The 23,204-nt window shown below is 36.0% G+C and overlaps 1 protein-coding gene across 13 annotated transcripts in view; it reads right to left on the bottom strand.

Annotated features, from left to right (window-relative positions):
* The window catches only part of CCDC171 (coiled-coil domain containing 171), a 156,552-nt gene that overhangs the window by 102,567 nt on the left and 30,781 nt on the right, over positions 1-23,204 (bottom strand). For 10 of the 13 annotated variants that reach the window (XM_021288814.2, XM_021288812.2, XM_065046161.1 and 7 more), the window contains 5 exons: positions 21,151-21,243; positions 19,657-19,817; positions 17,792-17,905; positions 11,805-11,943; positions 3,493-3,595 (listed from right to left, as the gene is read on the bottom strand). In XM_021288814.2, coding sequence (XP_021144489.2) covers positions 3,493-3,595; positions 11,805-11,943; positions 17,792-17,905; positions 19,657-19,817; positions 21,151-21,243 — 610 coding nt within the window. The remainder of the gene's footprint in view (positions 1-3,492; positions 3,596-11,804; positions 11,944-17,791; positions 17,906-19,656; positions 19,818-21,150; positions 21,244-23,204) is intronic. The other 3 variants (XM_065046156.1, XM_065046162.1, XM_065046163.1) reach the window with 1 other exon arrangement.

Raw genomic sequence — 23,204 nt, 5'->3', positions numbered from 1 at the left:
CCGTTTCTTTGGCTCTCCATAAAACTTTGTCAGCTAGAGGAGGTCCACTTACAGACTTAGAAGTTGTGGGGTTTTATAAGAATGCTATGGTTAGTGTTATCTAATAAGCATGATATTCTACTCAAAGCACTATACAGAAATGAAAGATTTGTCCTATAGGCTATACATAATGCACTATTGCTAGTCAGTGGAAAACTTCCACATATGCACAACTCAAAATATTGTCAACAGCCATTCTAAATTTTTTTTCAATTTTTTACGCTCTTCTCTCCCAACTCTTTGATAATACCAGCAATTACAGAGTACTATTGTGACTGAACAATAACTTATTTTTTTTGACTGCCAGCCAACTGTTACTGTCAAAGTCACACCCAGTGAAACCAATGCAAGTTTGCAAGATTGCTTTCAGTAACAGCAGGAAGGTCTGCTCCACAGCACACAATTGAATTTAAACAGAACGTATGTACCAGTGATGGACTTTGGCTCTGTCCTATCAGCCACTCCAGTGGACACCTACTTACCACAGCTTCCAAAGGTCTACAGAGTCAGGAAAAACCAGAGTCTTCTCAATGAGACCCCAGTGCCCTTAACCAAACCTCTGAGTCCTAGAGATGTCCCAAATAGCAATTTTACACTTGGAATCAACCTAAGAATTCATAACATCTGACCTTTTGTGAGAAGTCCAGATTTCACATTTAAGAAAGAGACTAGTAACACCTTACTATCAATTTTATCACTTAACCACAGCTATAGTTAGGGATACACACGGCTTCAGTCCGGTCTCCTCAGTTACAAGAGTGACTTGTCACTACTATCTATTGTAACCCTATTGTTTTCTAGGCAGTCCAGTCTGCCAACAGAAATTCCAAATTCCTCTTTCCTGCACTTGCTGAAAAGAAGCCTGTGGCTTTAACATAGGCCTAATGTTGTCTTCATGTAACTATGCAGGAGAGACGCAACATAATCCAAATGTCACTCTCTTGCTGGAGGGGCCTACTTCAGTGATGAGGAAGAAAAACTACAGTGCTTGAAGTATTTTCCCAGTATCACCAAGAGTTTGGTGGAAGAATTTTGGGAAAATGCTGGGTTCGGCAGGAACCGGACAGGAGGTATACAAGTGAGTGAACTCGAACTTGCTGCTTCAGACTTTCTACTGATATTACTGGGCCTTGTTAGGATAGAGCTAGTTTTCTTCATAGCAGCTCCTACGGTGCTGAGTTTCAGATTTTTGACCAAAACACTACTGGTGGCCCACTCTTAGCACATTATACTCAATTCACTTCTTTTTTCAGATTACTAAAAGCACAAATTTTTTTTTTTTCCTGAAATGAAGGCAAACTTCCCCAAGCACAAACCCTGTTGGTGAATAACTGCAAATATGATAAACTGAATAGGGACAAACTGAAATCATGCAAGTCATCTGACAAGAATAACAATACTGTGGAAAATTTATAAAGGTCACTTAAAAGTAGAAGACATGGATTTATGCTTGTTATGTTGGAATGTATAAAGAAACAAATTTTTTTTTAAAATACCTTGGGTTTTAATCTTAAAGATACAAAGTCTTCTCTTCTTTTTCCTGTTGAGCCCAATAAACCACAGCCCAATTAGCAATGAAATGAAGGGGCTGGGCCTTTAGTATTCACAGATTTTTAAGTGGATCTCTCAACCACTTGAGTTTAAAGTTATAAACAAGAACAAGAAACAAAGACTGCCCAGCCAGCTGTGGCTTGTGTACTTCCTCACCTGCTAATTAGGCTACATAGATTTATTCAAGATTTACTTTTATTGGCATCTAGGCATTCCCATTTCAAATATGATTACATTAAACATTTTTATTGAAATTGAAAGAAATACTGTTACATGATAAATTTGTAAGTACAACACAGTAAGGCAATAGCATTAAAAAATTAAGTTTCACACTTAGAAGCATAGTAAATATGTAAAACAGATGTCTTAGTCAATGTCCATTTTAGTATTAGCCGTAAAGGCTCAATGCACAGAAGTGCTAAATTTGACTTTCTGCCTCAACTGAGCCTCTGCAGAGATGCTAAAGCTTAAAAAAAAATATATATCTTTAAACCCGACCTTTAAAACTTTACCTTAAACAAAGCAATTAATACTGAAATTACTGTTACTGAATCTCTACTATTACAGAAACAGGTCAAAGCTGTTCTCTGCAAGGTATACCACTAGGGAGGAAAGAAAACCTCCCCAAAAGACAATTACTGCTTTGGAAACTGCACTTTGTCAGCAGCATCCAGCTCCTCCCAGAATTGCAGAAGCCTCTCTTGGCACGTGGAACTTTGCAAGATTGAGGAAAACATCGTTTTGCAGAGCTTTTCAATCTGATGTATCTACAGTAAACCTACAGGTATTACCCACAGGTATTATGTTTATAATTACAGAATAAAACCGAAACCAGTTCCCAAACAAACAAAAGAAAATCATAGTCCATATGAGGAAATCAATGCATCTCAGATTAAAATCTCGGCTTTTAAGGACGACAGAAATCTCAAGAAGTTATTTTATTCAATTTTAACAGTACCAGGCCCTAATTTTTTTGTGTGTGTGAAAATAAATAAAAATGCCTCTTCAAAGTCGTTATATGTTCCCCTTATGTCCACTGTTGTTAAAAAGTGCAAAAACATATCATCACAATTTATATAACATTAACTCATTGTCTCTTTAAGCAACATTTTGCCTATTTTCTTAGAGTTTACCTACATGGTAAGTTGGAAGCATTTTGTGTCTAATATGTGATTATTCTAGCGGCAACCTCATAGAGAAAACTTTTATAGATAGTTTTAAATGAAGACTTCTGAAAGTGTACTATTTTCACCTTTTAAAAAAATTACAGGCTTTGACGTTAAAGTTCAGCTTACTTTAGCCACTATTTCAAATGTTTAAGCAGGCAGCAGTTTGCTCACTTTTATACAATCATTACAGATGAAGCTAAGTATCAGAGTGACAGCCACTGTCTTATAATTCATTTTAATGAAAACAGAGAAATATTTGCTCTGTATTAGATCAGATGAATGCAATATAGTGCTAGGCCACAATCAACAGTAAAAAGTATTGTGTTTTATCATGTGTCCTACACAACCTTTGTGAATATATGACCTTTAAGTTGCTGAAGGTTGCCTCGGAATTTGGCTCAGTTCAGGCAAAACATCTGTTCCCTTTGCAGGTATACTGTAAGGACTTTTTTCTCAGTTGGATTTAGAGCACAGCAAGTGAGCCCTTTTCTGACCGATCATATATACCCCAGCATTTGTAAATCAAGCTCTGGGCTGACAACAGCAGGTCCACATTCCGTCACCCTTTCTCAGCTAGCAAGGCCATTTGACTGCTGTGAGAACTGCTCTTATCATGTCATCAAATCAAAGCATGTTGAGAAGAGGGAATGCAAGAGGCATCTGCAGAATTCCCACAATGTAGTGACTTTGGAACATTGACAGATGCATCTGTCATTTTATACCTTCAACTAACCTGCTGTCCGCTGGCCTGACATAGCAAAGCTGTCCAAGAGTAACTCCAGCTCTCTCATGTTGTTTTCATATGTCTCTGTTAGAAAGACCTGGTGTTTCTTGGCCTTTATTTGACAGGAGATACAGACAAGACAAGAGGAAAAAAAAAGTATTAAAATCTTAAAACAGAAGAAATATAGTTCACAATGTTACTTTTATTCCCCTTAAATTTAAATTTCTTCTATATTTCTTAACACTCCTTTTCTTGAGCCAAGACATCTAACGTGACATCACAAATAAGTAATACAGAACCCTGGAAACACACTTAGAATAGAACTAAAGGTTTCAGGTAGTCAAAAAGAAAAAATGGTTGTACTACAACATATTCTTGATCATCTTCTCCTTTAAAAATAATGAACATTAATTAACTGCTACCCATCTATGCAAGCAACAAAATCTATTGTTACACCCTACAAGGGCATCCAGAAAGACACCAAACTACTGGCAGACAGGCTAGAAATTCATTATTTGGCACTCAGTCAAAACCCACACCTATTCTCATTGCAAATCTGCCTGCTTTAACTGTTAGTATCTTCCATGCTTGATAGTGATTTCTTTAATATCAAAAACTCCTCCTTATGCATGGAATATAAAGCAGCAGAGTCCTTCAGCTCTTATCACTGTATTTTCTTAAAGAAAGCTGTTCGCTAAGTGCATCCTACTGTTCAAATCGAGACACTGGCTTTTTTCTGAGGGTAAAAGGATATTACAGCTGGTTTTTTTAATCACTAAAATAGAAAGACTATATCAAATAATTCCTTCAATTTATATCTGATAATAAAACTTGCAGTTTTCAAAGACATACATCCATTAATTCCAGACAAGACCAATGTCTTCTTGGACATACATAGTTCTGACTTCTCAAAGAAATGTACAATTTTAGCAGCTGACTGACAAAAAGTAATACATCTCAGCAGTTTATAAAACAAACAAAACAAACCACCAAACCTCTCTACAGCTCCTCCCCCCAAATGAAGAGGAAACTAGATCTAAATAACTTCATTATTTCCTTATGACAACAGTTATGCTCAAAGATGCCTCGTTTAATGCTTTTAATGACTCCATTAATTTTTATTCAAAATTTTAACACCTATTTGAGAAATTTCAATTTCTTCTTGATGACGGAAGGTTAAACTTTTTGTATTGAGAAAAAACCCACTGTTTTCTACCACATCTATAAACTATTGCTCTAGTTACTCTTCACTGCATGTGTAAGGATCCCATCAATTTCTCAAGTGTGGGAAACATCCTCCACAGGAAAACTGCTACATACTGGTAGCATATAACTGTCAGACTAAAAAAACACGAAATTAATTTAATTCTCTGCAGCGTTCTTCACTATTCAGTTTAAATATTTTATAAATTTGCTTTACTTTTTCAATTTTAATTGTATGTAGTGTATATCAACTAATATATTATTCATATGTGTATTTCAACGTTAGGTCCCTTGTAGCATTTACATGCCTTTCCTTATGTCAGAGTTTGTACTACATAACTAATTTCCAAACCCTTCTATATATTCAAAAATAACTAACTTGTAATTCCTACTCTATAAAATTATCTATATAAATAGAGCTCGAAATTGCTGAGTTCCAGTAAAAATATTTTATGGGATGCAAACACGTTAGAATAATTTACTCTCATGTACTCATATTATCTCACATATCTCACATATCACAAGTAAGAATATATAACAATATGATAACAATATGATCAGCATCACAATAAAATATTCTTTTTACATAAACCACTCCAGCACAGACAAGGTCAGACTAAATCTTCCTAGAAAAACCTTTTCCCATGGAAAATTCAAAATATGATGTCCTCATCCAATTTGTTCATTTGGTTTAGTTAATTTACCACAATTTAGTCAATATATTCAAGTATATTCAGCCTTCACCAATTCTCTATGCTTAATTTGCACAGAATAAAGATCAAGAGGAAATTCCTTAGATTAGCTAGTTTCTCTATATCTCAGGTGCAAAGTGTTTAGCATCTTTCCTTTCTAACTCCCATTTTCCATCACTGTCCCCATGATCAGAAATTGAAGAAAAATACTGTAAAATACTATAAACTATGGTGCTGGAAATACAGCCACAGGTTAGGAGTCCAGAAGGGTCAGAACATATCGATGTAATTTCTTGTGTCTCACTGACAGGTATCTAATAAGAATGTGCAGAGTCATAAAACCATGGAATAATTTAAGCTGACAGGATGTCTGGAGGTCATCTGGTCCCACTCCCCACTCAAAGCAGGGCCATGCTTGAAGTCAGGTTTTGTTGCTCAGAGTCTTGTCCAGTCATGTTTTGAGTATCCTCAGAGATGGAGTTTCAACAAACCCCCCAGGCAACCTGCTCCAAAAATCTCACAGTCCTCACTGTGAAGTCATGGGGTTTTCTTTGCTTACAGGTAATTAGAATTTCCCTTTCTAAAACCTCTGTTTTCCCTCACACATTCACTGCACAGTTCTAAGGAGCATGTAGCTTCACCTTCTCCATGAGCTCTCATTTGATAGTTCACAGCAGCAGCTATAACTCCCAGAAAGTATACATAACTCTTTATTTTGAAAAGGAAAATGGAGTCCACAAGTGTAGAAGTCAAAACACAATCAATTGCAACTGCTGAAAGATATCTTCTGCCAGATCCAACTATTCCAGCAGATGAGATTACTTCCCTCTCAACAACTCCACCTCCATCATCATATTTGTGTTAGGGGATGCCATTCCCATAGAACTATTGGAAGGGTTCTGATGTGAGTGTTCCCTAGGCTACTTCAAAAGGGAAATCCAGTGAATAAGTGCTAAAGCCATTACTTAAAGAGAGTTTGCTTCCCAGACCACATTAGTGAACACAGGTAAAAGTACACTTGTAAAGTAAACCTTCTGCTGACTTTGCTTGACTTCCTGCACATCAGGATGGGCCATTCTTGACCTTGGAGGTGAGCCTTGAAAATGACCTTCAAAATCAAAAGCAGCAGCAGGTACAAGGAACCCCTGACTTAATTCTAATATTAATAGAAAGCAAAAAAGAGGTGGAAGTAGGCATAGGTGACCTAGAAGAAATATAGAGACCCTGTCCAAGCATGGAGGGATATGCTTAGGAAAGGCAAAATCCACTTAAAGTTGAATCTGGCAAGGGATATGAAGAGCAACAGGAAAGGCTTCCTGAAGTACATCATTAGCAAAAGGAAGACTAGGCAAAATGTAGGCCTGCTGCTGAATGGGGCAGGAGATTTTGTGACTAGGATACAGAAAAGGGCATCTCAATGCCTTTTTCACCTTGGCCTTTACTAGTAGAACCTGCCTTCAAGAATCCCCACATTCCCTGAGACCAGCGGTAAAGTCTTCCTGTGACAATTGCTTGAACACTTGAGAATTTAAAATTCTTGAAATGTATTAGGAGTATTTCCTATACCACCAAAACACGATTCTCTCTCTCACAAAATATTCAGAATAGGAAGCCAGAAACAAAACAATATGAGAGCAAAGTCATACTTTCTTAGCCCAGAATATACACTGAATTGTAGCATATGCAATGCTTTCCTAAGTCAAACTTCATATCCTTAAGAAGGCTCCTATTACCACAAAACATCCCTTAGGGATAAAAGAATTTTTGGTCAAAAATGTGTTTGTCAATATATTTACTTAACCACCAATTTTAAAACACAACTGCACCTTTAAAGAAATTAAATAGAATCCAAGTACTTTTCATTACAAGTACGGCAGGTTCCAATCAGGAGAAAATATTTTTTTCCAAATGCTTATCCTTATCTGTAAGGATAACCAGAATTATTAGAAAAACCTATTACTTTTAAAAATATTCCACCCACCATCAGAATTATGCTAAGCTTCCAGAAGTAGAGCACTTGCATTTATCTCTACAACCTTAGTTGCAGGGGTATTTTCCTTAACTACCAGTATGTGGTTTTGGTATCATTCTATCATCTGTTCCAGGACAGAAATTAAGTCCCATTCATTTTTCAGCATTTTCTAAAACGTATTGTTGAATAAAATTAATGCAAGCTCTATGCACACTTCGAGAATAGCCCATATGACCTGATACCACACATATGCATCTGTACGACAAGTCTCAAATTCAATAAAATTTAGAAAACAAACACATAAGCAGGCGTTTGAGGTCTTTTCAAAATTAACTTATCAAAACCACAGCAGTATTATGAAATGAACTGGGGTACAGTCCTGCAATGAACTGCCATAATTCCAAGAGGAATTTCCTCTACAGTTACAGGAACTTTCCTGTGTGGCTGTCTTGCACATGGACTAATTCAGCCACTCAATCTGCAGTCCAAATCCCATCTGGTGTTGGCAAAACACAAGCTAAAGCCAGAACTGCACACACAGCCACCATAAAGCAGTATGTTCACATACTCCTTGAAAAGCATTTGGGTAAATTCTTTAAAAAAACATCAAAATGTTAACCAGGCATGACCTTGGGGAAGCAAAATCAAAGCATTTTTAGAAACAGGCTCCAAGTGACTGCTCCACAGTTAACAGAAAATGGGTTTTACTTGAGTGACATTCTGTATAGCAGAATAGTGGCACAACCAAGCATAAATTTCAATATAAAAAGAAAACAAAACCCTCACTAACAATCTCCCTCCTTAGGCTAGTGTTTATTCTTGCTCGAGTTATTTAACTATTGAATATTTAATAGTTTATTTATTTTTTATATTAGCTAGAAATTTCTGAAGTCTATAGAGGGGTCTTTAACAAGTGTCTAGCAATATGTAAATTAAATACAATTTCTCAAGAAATGTAGTGTCTCGGTTTCAATCACCTGAAATAAAATTAATCAAAAATGCTCAAGTTTTACATGGAACTATTCTAGTCCCACTTTCGAAGAGTTAGACTGTTATGAAGTATCTCTTTGATTTTTTTTGTTGGTTTGTGGGGTTTTTTGTGTGTGTTTTGTGTGTGTGTGTGTGTTTTCAGTTATTTTCTTTAGTCAGAGGAAATAGAGAACTAGCAACTCTAAAATCATTTTTAGATGCTTGTCTTCAAACACTGACACATCAGAGCTTGAGTGATCTCTCCACTTCCAGAATAAATTACAAAATTGCTTTCTCCATAGAAGATCCTTTAAGCATATGCTTCAGACTGACTGGTTTTCTTAAATTAGGACAAAAACAGAAGTAGCATCTGGGTAGGAACACTCCAACCCTGAGATAAGGCAAGCAAAACAAAAATCAAGGCAACATAACATTAAACAATCATTAGCACAAAATTAATTAAGACTGCATCTCAGGTTTTTAATTGAAAGAAAAAGCTCTGTTCACAATTAATCATCTAGATGGAATTCACATCTTTGCCATTTAGTACCAGATTCTACTCCATAGAATTTGTAGAACAGAATCATAATCTTCAGGGTATTTCATTGTCTGTTCAGCCAATACTTACGACACTTTTGTTAAAGCACAATGGTTAATGTGTAGGTCCAGGAACTAGATTCTCACACAATTCTGTTCTGTCTTTCACATTACAATAACCTACAAAGCTATTACCGACAGCTGAGATGTATACAGTGCATGAGTGCATGCATGGCTATAAGGGAAAGATCCATATGCCACACAGAAAAAGACCAGCTCTGTGTGTAATCTATTAAACTACTTATACACAGATTATGCTACTCCTGATAGTATCTATACAAAGAGGAGGAAATGAATACAGAGTTCTTCCAAATTAAAAGAATTTATACTAAAACACACCATTTTTAATGACTTCAATTTCCTAATACACATTCTGGTGAATTGGCAAGTTCCCCAAATTTCAATATACATTTCTCATAAAATAAAGGTTCTATGTCTCCCGATTGTCCAGTACTAAGAATTAAAGACCATCCACTACTAGGTGCCAGAAATGTAAATATCCTGAGTAACTTTTAAAACTATTAAAGGCACATCTTATTCTTTCCATGGGGCAGGAATACAGCTGGGGCTGTTTCAATTTCAAACAACTTCTGAATCACAATGGCCATTCTTCCAAATTCCTGTTCTTCAAGCTAAAAATTTCTAAAAATCCTACCTGGAAATAACTACAAGCTTGAGACCAATTTCCTCAGAAAAAACATAATGGAACTCTTAAGAGCCTGCTCATGCTGAACATTCATAAGCAGTTTTGTTTGATACCAACAGATCCTATCACATTTGATCCATGCAAATTTCTGGCAAACTTCTGCCACATGCTGATATTTAAAATTAAAAGCAGCATAACTACTTCACTATACATTCAACTGAGCCATTAAAAAAAAGTTCTTTTTCAAATAAAGTTTCCGAATAATGCATTTCATCCATGCGTAAGTCTGCTTCAACTGACAGTCTGCTTCAACAAAGAGCCTTCACTGATTTGGTTATATTTCCCAAATATTTTACAAACAAAAATATTAACTTGTACTATAGCAATACAGTGAGAAACCAATATAAGATTATCAGACTGGAGTGGAAAAGACATATTCAGAATGTCTAACAGTGGAATAAAATATAAGAAAGTAATGAATAGATCAGGAAAGCAGGAGAGGGAAATGAAGGGAAGAGAATGCACTGACACTTTCACACGTTTTTAGTATGGGTATAGGGAAGCCTAATAACAGTATATGAAATATTATCTATACTCAATTTTTGCTAGAGTCTTCTGCTTTTTCATTTTGGGAAGAAAAATAACAAAAAGCTGTCCAGACTGAGTAAATAAGACCACACACAGGCAGTCCTGCTTCCCAAACAAATACAAAAGTCTTCAGGAAAAATACAAAGCCATCCAAGGTGATAAAAATCTAATCCCATAGGGGACCAGTAATACAACTCCTCAGAAAATGAGTATTTTTATTACCTGTTCAAGACAGTCTTGTGGTTTGAAATCATTCCAGTAAAACAATTAAAACAACTGGCTCTATGAGTAAGACAGTTCTTATAACTGAGACAATCTATTCTGCTTTTTACCTTTCAGTAATGCAATGTTCATTTTGAGTGCACCATTTAATACTGTTGCCACTATCAGAAAACTTGATCATGAACATAATCTTGTCCTGAATTCTTGTCAGGTACAACATACATTTTACTAAGGAACACGAAACAAAAAGCTAGCAACTACTCAGGGTTCATAGTAGAAATTCTTCAGCTTAGGATTGTATTTTATATTAATAAATAGCACTCATTACTGACTGTAGTTAGAGGAGACAGTTGCTTTTGTCTCTTTGCATTCCTTTTGTGCCTGATGACTTTCTTGGGTTACCTAGGCCAGCAAATGCCTTTTAATACATTAATGCTTGTGTGGAAGAAGCTGTGATTCTCCCAGAAGGAAGAGGGAGGTTTTATTTTATTTTTCTTCAATTTATTAGGTAACACTAAGACAGTTTATGAAATAACTCCATCAGCTCAACAGAAGACATCAAAAAGTCTGAAGATCCTCTGATGTGGGTCTCTTTTCCTGCTTACAGACCACTTTAATGTTCCATACTCACAGCTCCAAAAACAGAAAGAGGACAAATTTGCAAGCCAGCATCAAAAAAACTTTGCAATGTATAAGTACAGAAACACTGCAAATGTGACTACGCAATGGAACGAGAGAAGGTTTCCTAGATATCCTAAGATCTTTGCTTTATCCTTGCTGCTGTGCAACAAGATGGCAAAATCATTATTCAAAGGTGAGGTGGGAAGAGACAGTGAGAAAGTCACAGTTGGTCATGTAAAAGGAGAAAGACTTCAGAAAATAATCCAGTAAAATATATCGAACATGCCAAATCCACACCAAAGTAAAAATACCCTCTGCTTTGTCACTTTCAAATAAGGAATTTTCAAGCAAGTTTTACAGTCAAATTCTTTCACTAAAAACAAAATGTTACCTGGAATAGAAATAGGCAAGCCTACAATGGTAGCTAATAAAACTAAGAAAAGAAGAAAGCTTGGGTAGAAAGATAGAACATTCTCCACAAGGAACCATAATCCATATCTACAAATTGCCTTCTTTGTTAGGAATACAAACAGAAGTTAATATTTTCTCACAGTCATACTTCTAAAGTAATTGTTTTCTGCAAATAACTCTTCAGTTAAATACATGGTGTATCACTTAAAATACATTTTTTAATTAGTTTCTCCAGTGTATTAGCTATATTTACTCATGTTTTACAAAACAGAGTAACATAAATAAATCAGAGTAACACAATGGCAGAGTTCTTCCACAGCTCAGCACAGCAAATGCAGATCATGAACACAGTATGTTTAAAAAACCCTAAACAATGAGTGCCACGTGCATTTTGTCTTACCATTGAAAGTTGCTCCTGTAATTCTCTGAAGGCTTTTTCATTATTCCCTAGTCTCTGGGTGAGGTCTTTAATTACCGCTTTCTTTTCCTCAATCTTCTCATTCATTTGCTTGTTTGTAGAGAAACACTCTCTTTCTAATCTGGAAAGTTTCAGCATTAGAACATTTTTATAAAAAATACTTTTGCCAAGTATACTATATACTTTTAAAGATAATCAATATATATGGCACATATGTCACCACATCATATGGCTTCTGAAGTAGCTTTTTTGTCTTTAATAGAAGTTACATATTCCTTCTAAGGCTTTTCAGGAAGTGGTTATGTCCTTTTCTATCACCAACGCTTGTGTTAGGTTTCCAGTCATATATTCATTTGGACTTTGGATACAGCCTCCAAATTACATATAATAAACAAAATTAATCATCTTTTAATTAAAACAGTAGCTGTCTTCAGAAACCGTGTCACATACATACATGTCCCTCACATAATCAACCATGATTTCAGGTACAAAGCTTGCTCCTAAAGCTTCCACATACCTGACTATATTCTATTCAGAATTGCATGACTTAAAATTTTTCCACCAGCAGACTGTTCCCAAAATTTCAAACAGTTGTTGTACTATATCAGTCCTCCTGGTCTTCAGGAAAACATATATAAAGAGCCTGGACTAACTAAACAGGCAACTCATGACAAAGCTACGAAGTCAAACAACAGCATGCAGGAGAGAAACAGTGACAGAAATACAAGGAAGAATTTAGAAAGATTGCCTGGGGTTGTAGGCATGGTGTCAGAAAAGCCAACAGCTCACCTAGAACTGATGTTTGTAAAGCATGACAAAGATGACAAGAAGAGATTTTACCACTACATTAAGGTAGGAAAGAAAACATGGACCTGCTTCTACACAGACCAGGTAATTTATCAACAGCAGACAGAGAAGGTCACCACACTCAATGACTTTAACTTGGTCTTCACTGACAAGGTCTTCCAAGCCTCTATGATCAGTACAAGGGCTCAAAGAGAACAATTACTAGCAGTAGGTGAGGACCAAGTCCAGGATTACTTGTAAGAACTCAAGCCATAGAAGTTGAAAAGGTCAGCTCACCTACACTCAAAGGTTCTGACAAAGCTGGCCAATATCACAGTGAGGTTGCTCATTATCATCACAGAGACTAGGGGAGGCTCCTGGCAAACGAAGAGAGGCAAATGTCACACCTTTATTCAGAAATGGGAAAAAGGACAAGCCAAGGAACCAGTTAGCCTCATTTCAGGCCCAGGAAGGCCATGAAGCAAGTCCTCTTAAAACAGATTTCTGGGCTCATAAAAGAGAAAAAGGTGATTGGGAACAGTCAGTGAGGATTTACCAAGATTAAATCATGTCTGACCAACCCAGTTGTATTCCATGATAAAATGACCAGATCTGTGGAAAAGGAGATCAAGTAGATTAAATATAACACAACTTTAGCAAGCCTTTGGCACTGTCTCACACGATATTTTTAGAGCCAAGTTAGGACTTCAGTCCAGATACTTGAACTACAACATTGATAAAAATGGCTTGATGGCAAAGCTCAGATGGCAGTGGCTGATACCAAGTGGAACACTGTAGGAGACTGTATTAGAATCTGTTTAACATCTTCATCCATCACATGGATTAGGCCAAAACTGCAATCTCATCAAGTCTGCAGATAATAGTGAACTGGGTGGGGGCAGGTCACAACATAACTGATACGGTCAGGAGAAGGGATGCCATTCCCTGGAACCTAGACATGGAGGAGAAATGGGCTAGCATGAACCCTCTGAGATTCAGCAATGACATATGCAAAGATGTGAATTTAGGAAGCAAGAGCCCCCTGAAGCAACATGGCTGGTAACCGGCTGGGGAACAGCTATGGTCAAAAAGGACCCAGTAATCTTGGTAGACAGCGAGCTTGCCACAAATCAGCAGCATGGCATATGAGCAGAGATAGCTAACAGTATCCTGGGCTGTATTAGGAGTAGCATAGCAAGAAGAGCAAGGGAAGCAATTAATCATCTTTTGTTCAGTACTCATTACAACACATCTAGGACAATGACCAGTTTTAAGCACACAGTTCCCCATAACATGGCAAAAAAATTGGAGTGAGCTCAGCGGAAGGTCACCAACATGCTCGGGGGCTGAAGTACATGTGAGAACTGAGGGATCTTGCTACATTCAGGCTGGAGAAGAGATATCTTCAGGGTGTATAACAGGACCTCCAGTATCTAAAATGAGGTTATCAAGAAGATGAAACCAGTCACTTTATAGCAACATATGACTAGAGGACAAGAGACAGCAGTCACAAATTTAATCTAAAGAGGTTCAGGCAAGGAGAAACCGTATCCACCTTAGAGACAGCCAAACAGTGGAACAGGTTCCCAGAAAGGTTGTGCCATCTGCATTCTCGGATCTTTTCCAGACCTAACTGGGTGAAGCCCTGAGCAACCTTATCTCATAGCTGATCCTGGTCTGAGCAGGAGGTTGGACTATAGGATCTCCTGCGATCCCTTTAAACTTTAACTATTCTTTGATGTAACTCTTAGCAATGGGAACATCCAGGTGTCTCCCAATTCCTTGTCTCTTCTCCTATCACTTCCTTCTCACCAGTAACAAAAAGGGCTCAAAGTTCTTCCAACTTTGAAACTTTTCAATCATCATTTTCACTTTCTGACTTTGACGTATTTCTTATGGATCGATACATCCTGTTAGCTGAAGGACTATTTTATCAGTCTTCCAAATATTTATGTGCTTCTGCTTCAGCCTGGCTGATTTTTTTTTCTTTTGGGTGTAGATGGTAACTTCTTATTCATAGAGGAAAAAATTGCCTGTTTCAGTCCCCCAAAGTAGTTTGTACCCCCACAGCTTTCAGAAACAGAGCAAAAGCAGTTCCAATTTATTCTGTCATGCTCTCACTCTTCAAGTAAATTAACATGAAGACCCAAATCCCATGTTGCTTCCAATTTACATAGTGCTACTGGGTTCAGAGCTAATTAATAAATTATGCAACCCAGAAAAGGCTGTTTGCTTGGTGTCAGTTATTACAACCATCTTTTTCTGAAAAAATAAATTCTCACAGCTTTGTGTAGCTTCCAACTTTGGTATAATTTATCCTACATAAAGTCCAGCTAAAAAGATATACAAGTGTTCTAGCACAACAAACGAAGTCTCCAAGAGTTTCCAAAGACCAAGGCTTAAAGACAAACTTGTGGGACTACTCCAGAAAAAGGCAAAATATGTTAGGATGCCAAATCATGGTTTAAAAGAAAAAGCCAAGCTCCTGACATTGTCTGGAGTTCAAGGACCACAGCCTTCAAAGGTAAGTAGATCAAAGGCTCTTGTATTCTCTCTGAAGGGATCTAGTGAAAGCAATCACTGATATTCACCAATGTTACTGATACTTGTATGCTTCAAAGAATAAAAAAGGCACGGAAAGCAGAGGAAGCAGTACATGCCCACCCCATGTAAGGACCTCAAGGGAACTGGGTATATTGATGTCCATCTGAGATAAAACTTGACCTTCACTATCTGTCTGTATGGAGCTCTGGAAATTTAGGTGTCTGGACTAACAAAATTGTAAGCATAGGCATAGTTTCTGTTTCTTCAAGCTCTATTAACAAAACCAACAACTGTCTAACTGTGTTAACTTTCACAGAAAGGTTTGCATTCCCTGAAATCACAGAAGATCATTTGTTTTCAAAAACCTCAGTTGGCAGACACTGCTAGGGGTAATCACCCTCATCAACAGATGATTGCAAGTAGTGAGAAGTACTGTTTGGATATTAGACAAAGTTTATTCCGATATCCAATTAACACACTGAACAGATCTTTAAGTAGGCACAAATTCTTTTCTGTACCAAAAAGACACAAAATAGAGCAAATCTGCTTTCCTGGGAAATAAATTAATTAACTGGTTTAGAGGAAAAGGGAAAGGCTGGTTAAGTCTCTCATTGCATTTAGTAACACAAGTATGTACTTCTCTGTAAGGACTAGTATCAAAGTTCCTAATGTAACTGGTACCATATCTGTAAGTACTGTATTTCCAAGTCTTAGCCACAACAAATACAGCATTCCAGACAAAGAAAGTCACTAAAAACAACTCCATTTTGGTTTTGGCAGGTTTTGTGTTGTTGGGTTTTTTTTTTTTTTTTTTGTTGCTTGATTGGGTTTGTTTGGATTGGTTTGGTTTTGGTTTAGGGTAAAGTTTTTGTTTAAGAGTTCTTCCTATTTTTCCAAAATGTAATTTCCATGGACCAGAACTATCATAGGCACAAAAAACTTCACTTCTCAAAGAAATAGCTTCATACATCCAGATAAAAGATTCTCACAAGAAACAGAACATGTAATTCAATATTTAACCATTATCCTTACGCTGGTCTGAATAACCTAATACAGAAAAGTATAATATCTTTAAAAATCTTTCAAAGACCTAGTTGGAAAATTACTATTTATGGTTTTTCACAATTTTTTACTACCATTACTAATTTAAAAAGCAGATCTTGTGGTAAAACTTGTGTTCTAATGGTTTGAAAAAATCCTAAACAGATGATTAAGCTACTATCAAAAATACTTCTAATTAGCTTACATTTTATCTTATTATCATCCCTTGATTCTCAGAACATATTCACACTAATAATAGAATAATTCAGGCCTTAAAGACTCACATGTCTGTCACTAACCTAGTGAAGTGTGATTTCCAATACAGAGCTGTTGAAAGTGTGCTCACGTTCAACACCTAAAGGGACAGTGGAGCTCCACATGGTAACAACTGGACACAAGTATTCCATGTGCAGGCAGTACTCCACTTAAGACGGCTTCTTGAGATAAAAGGTCTTGTCTCATCTGAGAAACTAATACAATTCACAGAATTAAATGCTAAACTCTGGTTGTTAAGGAAGCTTCCATGCACATGCATACCACTTTGGGGTATTGCAGTCTGCTGTGATCAAATCAACCAACCAAAATTGTGAAAAAAGTAGGCAAGCAACTCATATTTTTCTAACTTTCTGTGGGGTCTGAAGGAACTTTCATCAGAGGATCTTTACTGAAAATTACTATTGAGCATAGATATCTAAAGATAAAACATCTTGTAGTAGCCTGAAAACAATACAGAGGACCACCTGAGAGAACAGTTGTGATGGAAGTTTAAAAAGAACAACTGAAGACAGACAAAAGCATAAAAATGCCAAACATACTAGAAACCCTGAGAATCAAATTGTTTTGCTGGTATGTAACTCCCAGTGTAAAGCACTAATGTTCTTTTCAGGACTTGGTTTGCACGATGTGTGGTTTACAGTTTAGGTGCATGTATAATGCTTATATATATTATTGTATTTTTAAAAATCATTTATGCAGAGTTCATGACTCCACATTCATTTCACATCGAATAATAAAATCCAAACAGGGAGTCTTCTGTAATTTTAACCCTTTGCTTATGACTACAAAGCTCAACATGAACTCACATTCATTTTCTGAAGAGCAATAAAGATAAAAAACTGTAATTCTGCATTTCAAAAGTTAAGTACTTCCAAAAGTCACAGATACAATTTCTACAAGTCTATTAACTCTCCAGATGGACTGACTGCACCCTTCAATTTGACAGTATCTGTGGTTCACTAAGCTCATTACCTCGAATTTCAGAAACAAAAGCAACGGGTCAGATGCACTTTTTTCTCTTAAGAATGCAAGAGACATAATAACAGACATGAGGACAGACATGAGCTGCTTGCACAACTCAAGTGCTAGTTTCTGAGCTTGGACAGAAACAACAGGAGAAAAATTCCTGAAACTTCCATAAGGATGGAATATATGGTATCCGGAGATTCTTGGAAGGTTAACAGACTGATTACAGAAAGCCATGCTATGGTACCCATGTCGACAAAACAGAAGAAATTATTCTAGACCGAAAACTTAACATCTTAAAAAGCATTAGCAAGAAAACAATAAAAACAAACAACTAAGAAAGCCTAGTGTTTCACCTGGGGATGCTGTATTTGGCTGGTCTAACCTCAAATACAAGATCTTGGAAGGACTGAATATAACAGGCCAAGACCAAGCACTGGAAGAACACTAATTCAAGAAAACTTTTGAGTCTGAAAGGAAGATAAAGATTTCATCTCTACCATGAATGTTGCATATTTTCTGGACTACCTAAACACAGAAACAAAACACCCCCCCCCCCAAAACCACCACAACAACAACCCCCCCCGCCCCACTATATTCTCTGTAAGAATAAGTTACATACAAGAAAAACACATGCAGTGCAAAGTAGCTTGTTACATAAAACTACTAATCCAACAGCCATTCCTCCAAACAAGGCTGTTTTGAACACAAATTAGCTTTTCTAAAATGAAACAACAAAAAACAAATAACATGTCAAATCAATGGTACACATCTTCTTCAGTTGAAGGAAAGTCAAAGAACTTGGTATTTAGCGTCATGTATGTTGCTGTCATAGAGCTCAAAGCAAAAACAACCAGGCAGGAAGAGATTACAGTTTAATTAACTGATGTTATTTTAGAACCATAGAGAATCTTGAAATATACTTATTCAGTTTCCCAGCTGTGAAGACTGCTGTCTTCCTGAAGCATCACATTAGATTACTATCACAATGTATTTCACATATTTTCACAAATACTTAACATAAAAAGTATTTCCTTTTCTGTGAGGAAAAAAGCTTTAATTTTTTCCATATGACTCTGGTTTACCTAAATACACAATCATATATTCAGATTTCTTTGGCCTTATTTTAATTAGGAGGTCTAAAGTGTTTATAATACAGCACAGGTTTCAACTATGTCACTGAAAACATCTCCATAACCATGCATCTTAAAAAACTCTCTGAGGTCCACAAACTTTCTTATTTATAGGAAAGCCAGTTTCTTTTGTTTTCCACTATCACTTGTGTGAATAAACCAACATAAATACCTAAGTGTACAGACCCATATAATCCTCAACTGAAAGAGATGCCACCTCTGTATTTTTCCAACCCATTCTACCAGCCTCAGTCTTTTCCCACACCCACACCATGCGTTACCCCCTTTAAGTCTTCTTAAACTTCCTCTTTCCCTAAATTTCACCTGCTACTATCCTTTGTTTTACCTATTCCTCAGTTCACTGGCTTCCAACACCATTTTTCTTCCTGGCATTTTCTCACCCCAATATACACTTGATTCAGCTAAGGAAGAAGACTCAGTACTCTGCATCCTATTTCTGCCTGGGGAATACAACAAAGCCATTCTTCCAAAAACCATCTGTTACCACAGACACAGCAGATTGTGCTGAGCAGGAAAGGAATCCCACATAATTTCAGCTGGGCTTACACACTTCACCCCATTTTCTACTTTTTGTCACCAAGTTAAAACTTCCCACAATTATTCAAAAGCTGAAAACAAAGTTTATCCACTATAAATTACACATAACTTTTAGACTGAAGTCTTAAAAGATTCATCTGGTTGCCCTAAGTGAAAAGTAATGTTTACAGAAACATTGTGCATACAGAAAAAAAAAACCAACCTGTTATAAACCTGACACATATGCTTTGCTACACTCCTCCCAAACACTACTAGAGACAGGAGACTATTGTAAACTACTATATTCAACATTTATGCTTTAGCAATTAATTTATAACAGATCAGTTATTTTCTCTACCTACTGCTAACACGTATGGTTACTGATATGGACTGTTATTAATGGATTTCCAGGTTCAGGACCTTGTCTTGTTTTGGCAAATTGTATCAGACTGTGTTTTTTTTTAGTGACTGAAAATTATAGGGAATGTAAACTGTAGGTGGTACTCAAACTATCTACTGCCATTTTACAATTAATTTAAAAGGTAACTTACGCATTGAGTTTTTTCAAGTTCTCTTGGGCATTGTGTTTTTCTCTCTCATATGCATTTTCTACCTCTTTGAACTCTTTCTTGATCATTTCTAAATCCGAAAGAGCTTCTGCTTGGCTGGCTTTTTCCACCTGCAAAGCTCCTTCAAGGTCTCGAATTCTTAACTACCGAGTGATAAAAAACAGTTAAAGCAAGTTAGGAAAACTACCATGATCTTTAATGCTGTTCTATGTTCTGTTCTGCTTTACAGGTAACTATATTCTATTAATTCTATATGGAAGTATAAAAACAGCGTTGAAGACATGTATAAGTGTATGAATACATATAGTTCAAAACAAAGACAAATAGACACGCTGACCAAAAGTACCTTATATTGTCCTTTGCTGGTATCTGGATTTCTACTTTTTCAGCTATTACTGACGTTTTCCAGAGGAATTACTTTTTTTTAAAGTATTGACAGCAAAGGCTACACTTTCACTAGCAGAAAGTACATTTGTAGCTTGTTCATTTATGCAAACAAGGAAGAAAACCTCACCAGTCATTCACCCATAAGAGACAGGTCTCTAATTTTAAGGAATTTTACTCTCAGAGTTCCTTTGTATGTTGTAGAAGTAGAGATACAAAATTAAGAAAACTACATCTTTCCTTTCTACTAGTTCAATCACCGCTTTAAAAAATGTAAGTGCCTGTACATAGAGAAGATCATGAGAATAAGAAAATAACTGACTGAAGAATGGCACTACTTATTTTTGTTACTCAGAAAATAAGGAAAAAAAAAATCAAAATTCTTTTTTTCTTTCCTTCTTAGTTTTCAAAAGTCTAGTATGAAGAGCTTGTTAGTGAGTATGAGATTACTAAGTAATCACCATTTAGCTTTTTCTAACTTGCTTTTTAAAATAAACCATAATTGCCTTACCAGGTCAAATTCTTCATGATATGATTTAATAAAAGAAAGATTTAATATTCAAGTAGATATACTACATTTTTTCATATAACCAATCTTTACTGGTAGCTACAGATATCATAACGGTTTGAAGCTGAAATGTACTCTGCATAATTATATTTGGAACTGCATTGAGCTCTCACTCCTAAAGCAGCTGGATACATGCACTGTATCTCCAGTTATCTGAGCCGCCCATTCAAAAGACACAAGACAGGATATTTAAACAATACTATAGTGTTCATCTATTGTGAAACCTTTTCTTTCCCCTCACTTTTTAAATGCTAGTGGGAATTCTCAAGCTTACAAGTGTGACGTTTTATTTTCTTATTCTTATTTATCTTACATCTTTAATGTTCCCAGAAAAGCAGATATTTTTATATTCTCTCTTTTTATGTATTAGCTATTACAATTTTGACACTTGTTGCAAAAAAAAACTATTCAGTGTTTTCAATGAAGCAAGTAAATGGTCTTAACATTTTTGAAAGATTTCATCTTTACAACTTCACCAACTGTTTTACTGTAAGCTTCTACAAAATATTTAACAAACTGTTTACCTGGATGATCTCTGAATTGAATTTGGATTCCAAATGCGCTGCTCTCTCTGCTTCAATGTTTTCTTCCAGTTTCTTTATTTTCACTGTAGCTGCCTAAAAGTACATTTTGAAGAAAATTAAGCCCAGAGAGATGGAAAACATGACAAAGACTATTCTACTTATTCAGTATTTTAGGACTCCATACACCAATCTGATGTATCTGAAATACTTGTACTTTGGAACTGTGAGAGCTCATACCAAGAAATAAACACAAAAATCATTTTTACATATCTAGAATATTAAATTATTACCTTCTATTTAAATAAATTGATGTAGCATTATTTTATTGGTGCATTTTTCTTTTTGTGCGTGTGTTTGGTTTTGTTTTTCAATCAAGAAAACTGTAGCTGGAGTCAGAAAGACCAAGTTAAATATTCTACTTATTCCCTTACTATTTGCTTGATCACCAAGGCTGTCACCTGAGGCAACATAACCACATTCTGTATGGTCCAAATTACAATGGGGTATCATACAGTAGCTAGAATTGAAAGCACAAAGAAGATACAGAATCCCTCAAAAACGTGTTGCCTTTGGCACCCATTTTGCAGTTAAGGTGCCCAGAACAGATTGTTTTGCAGCCCTAGACTAGTCATAGTTTTCCTACAACAAAAATCTGAAAACTGTGTATGTTTTAAAGCATTAACCTAGTATTTCTTTACAGCTGTGTTTTTTGACTTGTAACCATTATTTTATAATTTTGTCTAGCAATTATCAGGATGTTCATGATCGCTTTTAACAAATATCCTGACTACTTTAGTCAGTTACTACATCTTATTACACAGAGGAACACCTGCACGTGCATGCATAGTTTAAACAAAACAGGATTCTCTAAACTAAACTGTTGCATCTTTCTTATCCATTCTTACAACATTTATTACAGAAAAGCACAAAAATGCAAATGACTATGCTAATAATCTACTAGGAAATTTAGATTGCCTACAGAAAGCTAAATAACTAGTCTATATTTTTACTACACTTTTTTTTTCTTTCTTTTTAGTGATCCAAGCTGAAAAAAAATCATTTAAGTTACAATATAACACAAAAGCAATAACCAAACACACATGTCCAGATAAAGGCCTGGATACAGAATTTCATCTGGAAAAATACTTTTACCAAAAGTAGCAACTAAAGATCTGCTATAATGGAAATTCACACAAAATTTTAACTACACTGTTTTCTATCAATAATTTTTTTCACTTTGACTGATAACTGAATTGAAAAGAAACATTCATCTCAAAAAGTCTCTTGGCTTCAAGTTAAACAAGTGAGATCAAGAAAAAGAATTAATACTAAAAGGTCATTTAACATAAGCACATCTAAGGTTATATAAATAAGAATCAAAGTTATTGATTTTGGAAATGTAAAACGAAGTATTAAGTATGCAAGACTGCATCTTGATTCTGAACATTTAAAAGGAGAAACATCAACAGATGTTAAAAAAAAAAACCTCTTAGCAGTAAATTTAAACGTTGTGTAGCCATACACACACAGAAAAGGAAAGACTTTTGAAACTCATGTCCATGGAAGGTCTACTAAAGAGAAAAACAGCAACAGCACAGAGCTTACAAAACCTACTCCACAGTAAGGTCTGTCAAAAGGCTCAAACTTTGCCTCTTCCCAGGAATTTTATCTGCTTAACATACTTAATATTAAAAAAAAAAAAAAAAAAAAAAAAAAAAAAAAAAAGAAGTTTACAAAACCCGCACAAACACTCCTGCTGTACTTCCATATTACTAAGATCATTCTCAAAAATAGTTTGATTTAGGCTCTTAAGAGCATTATTCTTTCCAAACATCAGCTCCTACTCCCTTTTGCCCTTAATGGACAATTAGCAAACTGGTTCTTCTCCCCCTCTACTCTGCCCTGGTGAGACCCCATCTGGAATATTGTGTCCAGTTCTGGGCCCCTCAGTTCAAGAAGGACAGGGAACTGCTGGAGAGAGTCCAGCGTAGGGCAACCAAGATGATTAAGGGAGTGGAGCGACTCCCTTATGAGGAAAGGCTGAGGGAGCTGGG

Source organism: Columba livia, chromosome Z (genome assembly GCF_036013475.1).
Source record: "Columba livia isolate bColLiv1 breed racing homer chromosome Z, bColLiv1.pat.W.v2, whole genome shotgun sequence".
Lineage (NCBI taxonomy): Eukaryota > Metazoa > Chordata > Aves > Columbiformes > Columbidae > Columba > Columba livia.
The sequence above is the reverse complement of the archived record's forward strand: the minus strand, read 5'-3'. Positions and strand labels throughout refer to the sequence as shown.